Source organism: Sinocyclocheilus anshuiensis, unplaced genomic scaffold (genome assembly GCF_001515605.1).
Source record: "Sinocyclocheilus anshuiensis isolate Anshui unplaced genomic scaffold, SAMN03320099.WGS_v1.1 scaffold326, whole genome shotgun sequence".
In the NCBI taxonomy this organism is placed as follows: Eukaryota; Metazoa; Chordata; class Actinopteri; order Cypriniformes; family Cyprinidae; genus Sinocyclocheilus; species Sinocyclocheilus anshuiensis.
In genome coordinates, this window is record NW_015546098.1 from 246,861 (window position 1) to 259,758 (window position 12,898).

Genomic DNA, 12,898 nt, shown 5'->3' on the forward strand with positions numbered 1-12,898 from the left:
GAATTTTGAATGCATTTTAAGAATACTTTTCCCATCAACTGGTCAAAATTCACAACACCGCTGTATGCTGCTTGAAAGACGCATTCGCACTCTGACGTAAACAAGCGCGGACCAGAAGCACATGGCGGAACATGTGAGAGACGCTCTGGATGAAAGCGCACTTTCACTCTCTGACAACAGATGGCGCTAAACTGCAGAAATAATAATAATAATTCATTTAAATGCAGCCGTTACCCCGTAAACCCTGTAAACAAAGCAGCTGCACTACTTTCTGTTTCTGAATCGTGTTTAAATGATTTAAACAGCCATTCAGATTTGTATATTTGCTATGATGTTCATCACAGCGCCAAATACTTAAATATTTAGACTTAATAGGCTATTTATTTTCAAACTTTTTTTTACATTTTAATCTGGACTACAACATGCCCTAGATATTGTTTGAAAGTGTTTTGATTCTTTATTGTTCGGTCACACTTTACATTAGGGCTTCATTAGTTAACATTAGTTAATTCATTAGTTAACATAAACTGCCAATAAAAAATTCTTCTGAATGTTCATTGATCTTAGGTATTCCAATATTTAATAACACGTTGTTAAAATCGAAAGTTGCAACTGTTATTTAATGAGCTAACACATGAACTAAGACTTGTATTTTTTAAACAAAGCATTAAATGACTTGTCACAAGCTGATTGGTTCATGTTGCATATGCAGCCAATGCGCTTGTTGCTTTACATTTAAATGGCTGATTAGCATTTGCTTGAGAATTGCAGCGCACTTTCAGAGTTCCACTGAAACCCTCCACCTTCCCCAGCTCCACCTGTATAGATCTGCTATGGGTTATTTTATATGCTATTTGTGCAGCAGCTTTGTCTTAAATACTCACAGCACCGTATCAGCTTATGTATTGGCAGTAGCAAGTTCCTGTACTTGCTTGCAGCAGCAATCTACAAATACAGCAATAACCAACAGCAGCAGCAGCGTAGCAGATCTATTCCACCAAGACCAAATACATTAACATTGTCATATCATTACCATGCTAAAGTCTTCAGAGTTCTCATGATCAGTGTTGGGCTTGTTACTCCAAAAATGTAATTTATTACTAGCTACTCCTTTTTTTCTATTCAAAAGTAATATTATTACTTTACATATTACTTTCTGGCAACAGTAATTAGTTACACTGCTAGTTACATTACTTTTCCTTCACGCCCCACAGAAGCTGTAATTCTGTATCTTCCCCATAAAATTCTTCTAAAATGTTACTAACAATATATTTCTGCCTCATCATTTGACCAAAACAGGGTTCCCGCGGGTCCTTAAAAAGTCTTAAAATGTCTTAAATTTACTTGTATCAAATTTAAGGTCTTAAATTGTACAAGAAAGTCTTAATTATGATTTCAAGAGGTCTTAAATTTGGGTACAGACCAGAATTGCGATACAGCTTAATATGACGACTACACTTCAAAAGGCTATGATTTTATTAAATAAATATGAGCGCTGCACGTTTCAAAGTCCGGTGCTGCGCTGCTTTGTGTTCTTCTGTTACCGGGGAAACAGTTCCTAAAGCGCCTCCTGCTGGCAGAGGATGAATGTGCATTTTTAATAAGGCTGTTGTTGTGAGAAGGGTATTCCTGTAATACCAGAGACTGTAGTTTCTGGACCGCATTTCTAGGACCCTATAGATTTTTATTTTTTATTTTTTTTTATGTATTAATTTTTTGTATGTACTGTGTGTATGTATTAGCAGTTCATACTATTTTATAGCACTTCCTATTCAATTCTGTATATTATTATTTTTAAGGAATTATGTATTTGTTTAATTGTATACACTTCATTATTGTCCAACCATCAGACCAACTCCTAACCCTAAACATACCCATTCGTAACCCTCTTGAAATATTTAACCAAATTTATTTCAATATATTCTATATATGTTCTGGTTTTAAATTCAGTTGTCTTCGAAAGAAAGACTTGTGTCTGTGCGAGACTTCAGTTCATTAGCCACAGCACAGCTTCACGTCTGATGTGTGACCCACTTAAAGTGCAGTAAATGGTAAAACGATTGCGGTACAAATTAGTGTGATTTATTAGTGCTTTAATAAATGTAAAATAATTTGGATACAAATACTAATTTACAACATCTAGCAGCACACAATGAACTGTTTTGCACAGCTAAATAGGTTAAATGGAGATTGTTGACACCCCCTCGAACACTGAAGTTCACGCTAGCTCTTACATTAAAAATAAGATGGAAAGATAAAAAATGAATAGTTTCCATAGATCTAGTCTTTGCATCAGTTTGTTTGATGTTTGAATCAGGTCTCCTCTGTTGGAATAGAATTGGCTAGTTGGCGCTGTCCCAAAAAATAGGGTCCTAAACTGCAGCCTTCGGTATTGCAGGAACATTGGGTTGTTTTTTGTTCAGACTAATGTGAAAATCGACCCATGTTTTTACCCTGCAAACACACAGAGCTGTAAATGTGAACTGGTGGGTCGATAAGAAGATAATTCGTTATAAAAATCTAAACCGTAAAATGTATTTGTATGTTATTTAATTAATATAATAATTTATTGATAATTGTTTAAATTAATATAATAATTAATACTCATCCATTTCATTAAAAATGGTTTAAAGGCTGAAATGTGAACTGTATCATTTTATAAAACTTTTTGTTTTTGTGAAAACTTGTATCTGAACTGTAAATCATGCTTTTTACAGTCATTTTAGTTTAATAGTTTATCATAGACATTGCCCTACCCCATTCATATGGTATTAATTTTATTTGTGCAGGTCTTAAAAAAAGGTCTTAAATTTGAGCTTAAAAATCCTGCAGCAACCAGGCAAAATCTACATTGGATCGCAGTCAGAAGTTATTACAAACACTCAATAGTGATTGATAGTGACTTAAGTAAAAGTGTTGTATTAATTGTCATGTGTAGCATGACACTAATTGTACCTATAATTTCTCTGTTACCCATATATGATTATATTTCATGAAGTATTTTATCAAAAGAAATCACATAAGTTCATAAGATTTTTAATTATAGTAATATAATTTATATCGGGATCAGTGTAATGGCAATATTTCTATCTCCTGAATGTAAGCTTTTCCATATTTCAAGTTTTCCTGATGCACTGGTGACTTCATGTGCGAGTCGTGAAAATTATGAAAATAAATCTAGGAATTGTTGGATTTCAAATCAGTAGGGGTTGAGGCATAAAAAGTAACTAGCTGTTTTATGGATGGTAACTAATATTATTACTGAAATCTTATTCGTAATTAGTTACACTACTAGTTACTGCAAAAAGTAACGTTATTACAGTAACTAGTTACTGCCCAACACTGCTCATGATAGAACTGAATTTTGGATCCAATAAATGCAGCCTTGGTGAGTGAGAATTTTCAAAAATATTAAAACATTTTATCTACTCCAGACTTACAAATGGTAGAGTATACACAAGGAATTCTCAGGAGCACTGTTATTCTAACGGATATTTACTTATTAATTAGCTTATTAGTTAATTTTCAATTTAATTATTTTGTCTATCAATGTTTTTGTGGATAAGGGTGTTGAATTAAAATTGTTCACTGTTGAATTTGTATCATATGATCATGAGCTGGTTGATAGTTATTAGTCAACATTGCTCGCTGAGTGTTGTAAATATGTTACAAGCTTTTTTTCATTGTAGATGAACGTTCTGGCTTAGTTGACTTTGTTAAAGTGTATATATTGACAGCAAGCCAGACATGAAGTGCTGAATTTAAATATAATCCCTCATAATGTAATCTTCTGTCGTGTGTGTGTGTGTGTGTGTGTGTGTGTGTTTCCCCCAGAGTGATCCAAAGACCTTGCTGAAATGTCTGACAATGTGTGCCGAGTTGTTCAAGCAAATGAACATCAAGAGAGGAATCTGCCCTACCATGAATGCTCTGATTGAGTCCCTGGTACAATATGCATTCATAAAAGCACTCACATCAGTACCCATTTCCTGCTATTCTGCGGTGTAGGACAAGTGTGTGTCTGCATAGCACTTTTATCACAAGTCAATTTGGTTACTGGATTCTCAACCCAAAATCAGTGCAGTGCTTAATTAGAGCTGCAGTTATGGGAATATAACTTCAAAGTGATCTCTCCATTCTAGATACTGCCAGGTGTGTCCAACCCTAACCCTGCTGTGCGCAACATGGCTGTCATCTGTTTGGGAACGGCTGCCCTCCACAGTAAAGACCTCGCCAACACACACCTTGTGCTGCTCTTGCAGGTATTTATAACACACTTGTTATAAAGATGAATGAATTCACTTTGTCCTAGTGGCTCAGAGGTTTATTTTTATTTGTATGTTTAGATCACACAGCTAGATGAGCCTAAAATCAGGATCAGTGCTCTCCGAGCTCTCATCGACCAGCTCCTGCTCAATGGCCTCAACATCCTGCAAGACAAGCCTGCTCCTGTCTCCCAAGACGACAGTAATGGGCAGCCTGAACATCAAGCTGAGGAGGAGGGTACCATTCAGAGCATCCTGAAGATGCTCTCAGAATTCCTTGATAGTGAGGTACTGCATATCCATGATGTTATTGGTTATACTATATTGGAACTTTGCTATCACTAGTAAACCTGATAGTTCCTGCCAAACCCTACAGCTAAAAATATCAGTCATCATTGTATGCCTATCCTGTTGTAATAAATTGACACCAGGGCAAAAAAGTGACAGTTTTGTGCATGTCCAATTGGAATGGAATTGACAGTAGGGCTGAACGATTAATTGCATTTGTGATAATATCGCGATATGAAAAAACGCGGAGGGTGCGATTACACTCGGTCACGTGACACGCAAGAGTAAAGAGGTGTGTTCGACTTAAGATCGATCGGTGTATGACATCAGAGTATGGTGAGAGAAAGCATAAGGAGACATCCTTGCTCTCTTATAGCTCTCGCAGTACTTTGATGACACACACCCATCGGTCTAAGCAGCGCAGCTTCAAGTAGAGCACATCTAAGCAGTCTTCAGAGGAAGCATCAAGTTGGCATGCTACAGTGTTGCCAAGTCCACGGTTTGGGGAACCCCTCCAAAATACGTGTATTTTACCCCCTGGAACGTGATTTTTACCGGTGGACCCCCCCCTCGAAACGCGATTGGGCTAGTTTTGAGTAGCAATTGGGCGGGTTTTGTTGTGAAACCCTGGCACCCTACACGCGGAAATGTTTGAAAGCGTATATATGAACAGTGTTGGGAGTAATGCATTACAAAAGTAACAATATTACAGTAGTATAACTTTTTGCTGTAACGCATTACTAATAAAATTTGGGTAATATTATTACTCTGTACGATCTCAGTAACGCAAGTTACAACAACACATTTTAATTCAAAATTAAGTGCTGAAATTACCAACACTGCAAAACAGTAGTAGAGAATAAATTCCGCGGGTAAAATAGTTAGTCTGTTTCCTGTTGCTGTAATTTGATGGTTGAGATGACTGCAGAGACGGATTCTACATTTGTGAGACGGACACACTTTCAGTTCATCAGAGAAAAGGACAAAATGCATAGTAAGGTGCAATCTATGTGCAACACCGAACTCAACATGGAGAAATAGCACGAGTAACTGAAGAAACACCTGGACTGGTGCCACTGACACGAAGCTAACGGAGAGAGCTGCAGGGTCGGAGAAGAGATGCGGCAGACTAGTATTTTATCTTCCCGCTGTTTGATCGCACCGGTGCCTCACGCACACACAATACAGCACTGCAAACATTGCAGCCTGTTCATTATCAGAATAAAATAGGCTATATTCAACTAAACATATAGCTACAATGCTTAATTTAAATAGTCTGTCGTACAATCCGTGCCGTGCAGCCTCCAGCTCGGGCAAAGTACATAATTTTCTCATGTGATGAGAATGTTTTTTTGTTTTGTTTTTTGCGGAAAGCGCATTAAATACAAAGCTTGTTTTATTCAAATACATCGCGAATATGGAAACATATGGATTTGTGCCGAATGAGAGAGGTAGGCTGCGTAAGAACAGCGCTGTTTGCTGTCAATTTCTCTTTAAATTCGTTTTGGCTTTTTTAGCAACGTATATTTTTTTTATTCTTGTTCTGTTCTGAATACCGTTAAATTTGGATTTGTTGTGGAGTGAGGAGAACTAAAATAGCCTATAGGCTAGCTATTGTGTTTACTGTTTGTTCATTACAACATTCCGCTTTATTAACCGGTATTATTTCTGAATGATGCGGTTTGTGCTTATCCCGATAGCACACGTACATCACAGAGACGTCTATTTGACATCTGCAAGATGTATTTTTTTTTTTAGAGTGTTTGCTCATCTGCAATACGTCTATAGGATGTTTCCTGTTAGATGTCAAATAGATGTTTAGAAAATGTCTTTAAAGTGAACCTGATATGAAAGTTGCAGTCTTTTCTTCCTAGTGGTGACACTGCCATTCAAAAATTTAGGATCAGTAAGATTTTTATTTTTTTTAAGACACTTCTGCTCATCTAGGCTGCATTTATTTGATCAAAAATACAGTGAAAACCGTAATATTGTGAAATTATTTGTTGAAAATAAAGGTTTTTTAATTTAATATACTTTAAAATGTAATTTATTTCTGTGATCAAAACTGAATTTTCAGCATCATTACTCCAGTCTTCAGTGTCACATGATTCTTCAGAAATCATTCTTTTTTAAGACACTTCTGCTCATCTAGGCTGCATTTATTTGATCAAAAATACAGTGAAAACCGTAATATTGTGAAATTATTTGTTGAAAATAAAGGTTTTTTAATTTAATATACTTTAAAATGTAATTTATTTCTGTGATCAAAACTGAATTTTCAGCATCATTACTCCAGTCTTCAGTGTCACATTATTCTTCAGAAATCATTCTAATATGCTGATTTATTAAAATAGAAGTCTTTTGTAACAGTACACTGTTTAAAAGTTTGGGGTCAGTACTTTTTTTTTAGTTTTTCGAAAGAAATTAATAATTTTATTCAGCAAGGATTTATTAAATTGATAATATGATAGTATTTTGAATAAATGCTGTTCTTTTTAACTTTGTTCATCAAAGAATCCTGGGAAAAAGTATCTCAGGTTCCCAAAAAAAATATTAAGCAGCAATAATTGTTTCCAACAATGATAATAAATCAGCATATCAGAATGATTTCTGAAACATCTTGAGACACTGAAGACTGGAGTAATGATGCTGAAAATTCAGCTTGGCATTACAAGAATTTTTTTTTTTTTTTAATGTATTAAAATAGAAAACTGATATTTCAAATTGTAATATTTCACAATATTAGTTTTCTGTATTTGAACAGATAAATGTAGCTTTAATGAGCAGAAGAGGCTTTAAAAAATAAAAAAAAAAGTAAAAATCTTACTGATCCCAAACTTTTGAACGGCAGTATATATATATATATATATATGTATATATGTATATATGTGTGTGTGTGAAACTGCTTTTCGAACAAGGAGGGACTTGATTTATTGTCCATCAGGAATTGATTGGATTGTTTGTTATCGTAGAATTGAAACTTGTCTGGATATATGACAACTGTATTATCAGGGAAGAGACGTTGTTGCAACCTTCGATAAAAAAAAAAAATACACAAAAATTGTTGATTTTGCTGTAAAAAAAAAAAAAAAGCCTCATGTGAGAGAACCGTTAATGCTGCAGCGTCATTCACATCAATGCATAGGTTTCAGAATCAAAAAAATTTGTTTTCTGCCAACTCATTAAGCTGGCAGCTTGCTGAAGCTGATTGGCAGGCATTTCGACAGTGTGCCTAAATGGTGCTTAATGTACTGCAAATGCTGTACCAAATAAAACATTAATTTCCATTTTTCAGATCTGTGAGCTCCGCACAGAGACAGCAGAGGGTCTGGCCAAGTTGATGTACTGTGGGAGAATCCTGAGTCCAAAGCTGTTGTCCCGTCTGGTGCTGCTGTGGTACAATCCTGTAACAGAGGATGACCAAAGACTGCGCCACTGTCTGGGGGTATTCTTACAGCTGTATGCCCGGGCCAGCAGGTACACATGTGGGAGACCCTCTCTTGCTTAAAGGGGTCATATGATGCTTTTTTAAAGATCATTATTTTGTGTATTTGGTGTAACAGAATATGTTGACACATCATATGACCCCTTTAAACATGTCAGTGCTTCAAGTGTGATGAAAGGGATAGTGCACCCAAAAATGAAAATTGATATTTACTCACGCTCATGTTGTTCCAAACTCATAAGACTTTTATTTGACTTTGAAACACAAATGTATTATTAGAGAGATTTGTCTCCATTGAAAGTCCATTCCACCAACACCTTGATTCTTCAAAAGGTCATTAAATTAATCTATGTGAATCAAGCAGTTTAATCGAAGCCTTCTGAAGAGACAATCAATTTACATGTAATACAAGTTTAATTTAGGCTATTCTCACATAGACGTTGATCAACACATACTGTACATACATCGAATCATTTTTGGGTGAACTATCCCTTAGGAATGTAACGATGCATGCAGAGCCAGTTGAAAATCTATACAAATATGTGATGATTCAAGTTGGTTGAGATGTTAAACGAATCGCGATGCATTATGGGGTGGAAATTTATGAGTGTATCTCTGAGGGGAACTGATTGTCTGAATTTTAGATTGTATTTTTTTTTAATGCTGCTTGAACTGAGGCCTTACACGGTGATCAGTCACAACACATTAAAGAGTGACGGAACGCTATTTGTTGTTTGAATTTCTTAAAAATTACAATTTTTTGCATCTTTGCATCTTTGGCTCGTGATTAAAATGCAGCGGTTGCCTCTAATTTTAAATGGAAAGAGCACAGGCGAAGCCTTAGTTTGTTTATATGAAGATATCTCTTTTATTTGTATTATTTATGTATTTGGGATTTGTTTTTAAATTTTAATTTAGTTTTTTTTTTCCCACAAAGAAATGTACACCATTTTGTCTGAGAAATAATAAAAGAGCACCTTTTCATTGGTCTTGAACCTTATTTTGTTTAAAAAAAAAAAAAGAATCCGATCATGAAATCAGTATCATAAATCGTATCACATTGTGAGTTGAGTGAATCGTTACATCCTTACTATCCCTTTAATGAATTAGTTGTGTTTGTTCATGCTGCCATTTAACATGAATGACTATTGTAACTGCACAGATGTTTAGAGTTGTCCCTGTAATTGTTGTACACCAGAACAAATCAAGAGTGTGTGGAGGAGAGTTTTCTTCCAACCATGAGAACTCTGTTCAACGCTCCTGTGACATCTCCATTGTCTGAGGTAGACGCATCCAACGTGGCTGAACTGTTTGTTGATCTAACTCGACCCAGCGCTCTTGTGAAGCCTGCTGCCGTACAGGTACACTTGAATACACACGCACGCTTAAAAAATAACAGGAATGGGTTTTGTTCAAAGCACTTTAAAGTGTTCATATTTTGTAAATGGCCAACTTTTTTTTGCAGGCCGTGTCTGTGCATGACTCCCTGGCAGTGTGTGTCTGTAATGAAATCTTGCGAGACATTTCTGCTCCCGAGGTGCGTGTCTACTGTAAAACTCTCAGCTGGCTAGAGATTAACTCTGAACCTGGACCGGCTAACAGTGAATTGCAACTCCTGTTAAAAGACATTTTACAGGTACTCTTTTGTGAACTTATGGTTGGAGAGGCACACTGGATAAAAGAACAGCAGATTAAGCAGAAATGGATAAGAAATTAATGAAATATCCCATCAGATTAGATAGAATAGCATTATGGTAAGCAGTTATGATCATAGTGACATTGATCTTGTGTGTGTGTGTGTTACAGGAAGTGAAAGATAAGCACTGTATAAGGATTATTGAGAAGCTTTGTAACCAGCTAAATGGAGATCGTTGTGCCAAATCAGCCGGTAACCAGGACACAACTTTGCAGAACTTGGATGACAACAATGGAGGTACTAGCTAGCAAACTAACACGCATTTTACCAGCCTTTATTACCAGGCCCAGAAATGTATCAGGGCTGAGAGCAAAAACCTGTTCCCTTGGTGAATAATATATGTATATTAGTATTGTTTTATTTATTCACCTAACATTGTTTTTAGATCTATATAGTGTAGTATGTATATTCAGAGGCGAGTGTTGGTGGAGCCTTACTATGAAGTAGTTTTAAAGCGAAGGGGGTATAATTTTGATAACCGTTCAGATTCATAATTCTCAGTTGATTCAATTAAAATGTTAATTGATAAAATATGTAATTTTTCATAATTATAATTTAATATCATTATTAATTTGTAATATCATTTATAATTGTTCAGATTCATTATCCTCAATCGATTGAATTAAAGTATTCGACATAAGTAGTACACTGTGTATTTATGTAGTAAGAACAAAATCTACTCATAAAGGTAAAAACACTCTTTGAAATCTTAATCCAGTTTGTTTCTGTCATTGATAGTTGATTTTCTCTCAGGTTGAGTTATGGGAAAGGAAGTGGTTTTCTTTTACCTGTAGTATTCAAAGTATCTGTTACATTAACAAACCTATCTGTGCATCCCTGCAGAGGTGAACAAAGATGAGACTAAAGCTAAACGTGCAAAAAGAGGTAGTTATATTTAATTGGATCAAATTCAACGAGTGAATCTTTTTCTTTGTTTATATGATTGTTGTATTAACTTTCACACTGTTGTGTTTCAGGCCAGAAAAAAGCTTCCACTGCAAAGAATGGCAAGAAAGCCAGTAAAGCGGAGTTGTCCTCTGATGAAAGGTTGGCTTGTTCCACATCTTAACGAATGGTTTTGTTTTTAACTTCAAATGTAAATGTTTCCTTTTGTAGGTCGCTTATCTTTTGCTTGCATTCTAATCATTCTATAGCGATGAAGAGAATGTTCCTGAAGAGCCTCCATCAGTAAGACCAAGTCGCCGTGCCAAGATGGCTGCTAAAGATAAAACAAAGCAGGATCTGACTGCCCTTCTGAACCAGGAGACCAATGGTTCTTAGTGGATTACTCTTTAAGAAGGTCCGCTTTCGCCTATTACATCCTACAGTTCCCTCGGATGTATCTGAGAGATTACATTCTGATAAATTTTAATACAGTCTAGTCTAATTATTTAGTCCAACTATTTACAGTGTCAACCTGGGTTAAGGGCTTGATTGTCAAAATGAAAGTTTTTGTTAAAATGCATCATCTGCAGTAATTCTCCAAAGGTTGTCTTTGGGTAGGAGTCATTTCAACATTAATTTATTTACTCGAAGCTGTTGTTTTAAATGCGTGTGAGCTAGTGGGGCAAACTGTTCCCTTATTTTTGCCATTTTAAGATTCTAGTATAAACAGTTGGCTTATGTCAATAATAGCTAATATTTGAAAGTTAAAACATTTTGTATGCATTTTTCAGTCTAAATAAAAATGTTTAAACCTGTAACACAGTTACTCTAAAAGTGTTTGCAAGAGCTTTTATTGTTCTAACGATTGAAACCGCTTCTTTGAAGGCAAGTATAAAAACAGAGAAAATACAAAGGGTGTACATAATTTGTATGTTTATGTACAACATATAGCACCGGGTAACAAGGTTACAGTGGCCAAAACTTCAAAATGGCATATTTGAACATAAGACAATATACAGAAGGCCTCCTGAATGATTCTCACAACAAGCTTCATCTCCAGCATTTGGTTGGCATAGGTATAAAGATATAATGCACCATTTTTGTCTGTACTTTTGCCACTTTATGTTGGCACTGGGCATGTAACTAAAGTGAGTTTTTCAGCAGTTTCAGAAATATTTCTCTAGCTGACAAAGTACCCAGACACAATGGTTTAAATCGAATAGAATAAACTAGGTGGGAAAGTAACATACAATTACTAAAAAAAAAACATGCCTCTAAGGTAGTTTCTGTTGCACTGGCTAAACTTGTATTTCACAGATGCAAGCCAGTCTTGTTACAGAGAGCCTAAATGAACTAAGATGACCTCAACAAAACCTAATGCTGATGATGCATGGGGCAACTTTTTGAGCAACGTTGCCGTCAACGGGCAACCAGATGAGAAACAAGGCCCATGACCGATCTAAAGTATCCAGATATAAATGTGTTACCCATTTTCAATGGGAAAGTGCCCAAGCAGCACTGCTCAAAAAACGTTGCCCCGTGTATCATCAGCCTAAGGCCATAGCAGGGCAACTTTAACTTTCTACATACTCGGGGGCAGAGCCACAGATTGGTAACAAACATCAGATGGGAACTAGAGCTAACAACACAGTATTTAAATAGATACTAAACATACAGGCTGTATAACCAGTTAGAATGTTTTTGGTAGAGGCCTAAATAAATGACATGGTTACAACAATGGGTTTATCAGTTCAGACCAAACTACCATGCCTTGCCAGATTTCAGGAGGTAGGTGTCACATACTGCAATAGATCAGAAATTAAAGTTTGCACAACAAAAGTTCTTGTATAGAAGAAACGATATGTGAAACATATTTGCCTCTAGATCATCTTAAAAGCATTTAATTTCAGAAAAGAAAAATAGAATCTTACATCTTTAAATGTAAAACATTGCACCAAAAATACGCTGTACATTACAACAATGGTTTAAGTCAGAAATGAGAAAATGAAACGGGTAGCTAGTTTGGGTTTGGTAGTGCAAAGAGAACATAAAGCTGGATGTAAATTAATGCTTAAATTATTTTCAACAACTTGGCAGAGAGTAAATTCACAGGAGTTGTAAGAAAGGTTTCCATAAATACAGGACTAGAGGACACTAGATAAATTGATACCAAAAAAAAAAAAAGTGGAGACACTACCATTTTCTAATTTCAGAATGCATTGCTAGTACTTAAGTGGGCAGTTTCTGTACGGAACATTAACAGTACATAAGACTTGATTTTAAACAAATTCCCGTTCACCAAAAATAAAATATTAATCC

At 35.7% G+C, this 12,898-nt stretch overlaps 1 protein-coding gene across 2 annotated transcripts in view; it reads left to right on the plus strand.

The window, feature by feature from the left end:
- The window catches only part of LOC107700299 (condensin complex subunit 3-like), a 19,962-nt gene extending 8,556 nt beyond the window's left edge, over window positions 1-11,406 (plus strand). For both annotated transcript variants that reach the window (XM_016501912.1, XM_016501911.1), the window contains exons 13-22: window positions 3,835-3,945; window positions 4,143-4,262; window positions 4,347-4,553; window positions 7,849-8,030; window positions 9,197-9,359; window positions 9,464-9,634; window positions 9,805-9,931; window positions 10,538-10,579; window positions 10,672-10,741; window positions 10,849-11,406. In XM_016501912.1, the coding sequence (XP_016357398.1) occupies window positions 3,835-3,945; window positions 4,143-4,262; window positions 4,347-4,553; window positions 7,849-8,030; window positions 9,197-9,359; window positions 9,464-9,634; window positions 9,805-9,931; window positions 10,538-10,579; window positions 10,672-10,741; window positions 10,849-10,975 (1,320 nt within the window). In that variant the 3' untranslated portion in view covers window positions 10,976-11,406. The remainder of the gene's footprint in view (window positions 1-3,834; window positions 3,946-4,142; window positions 4,263-4,346; window positions 4,554-7,848; window positions 8,031-9,196; window positions 9,360-9,463; window positions 9,635-9,804; window positions 9,932-10,537; window positions 10,580-10,671; window positions 10,742-10,848) is intronic.
- Window positions 11,407-12,898: the final 1,492 nt, after the last annotated feature.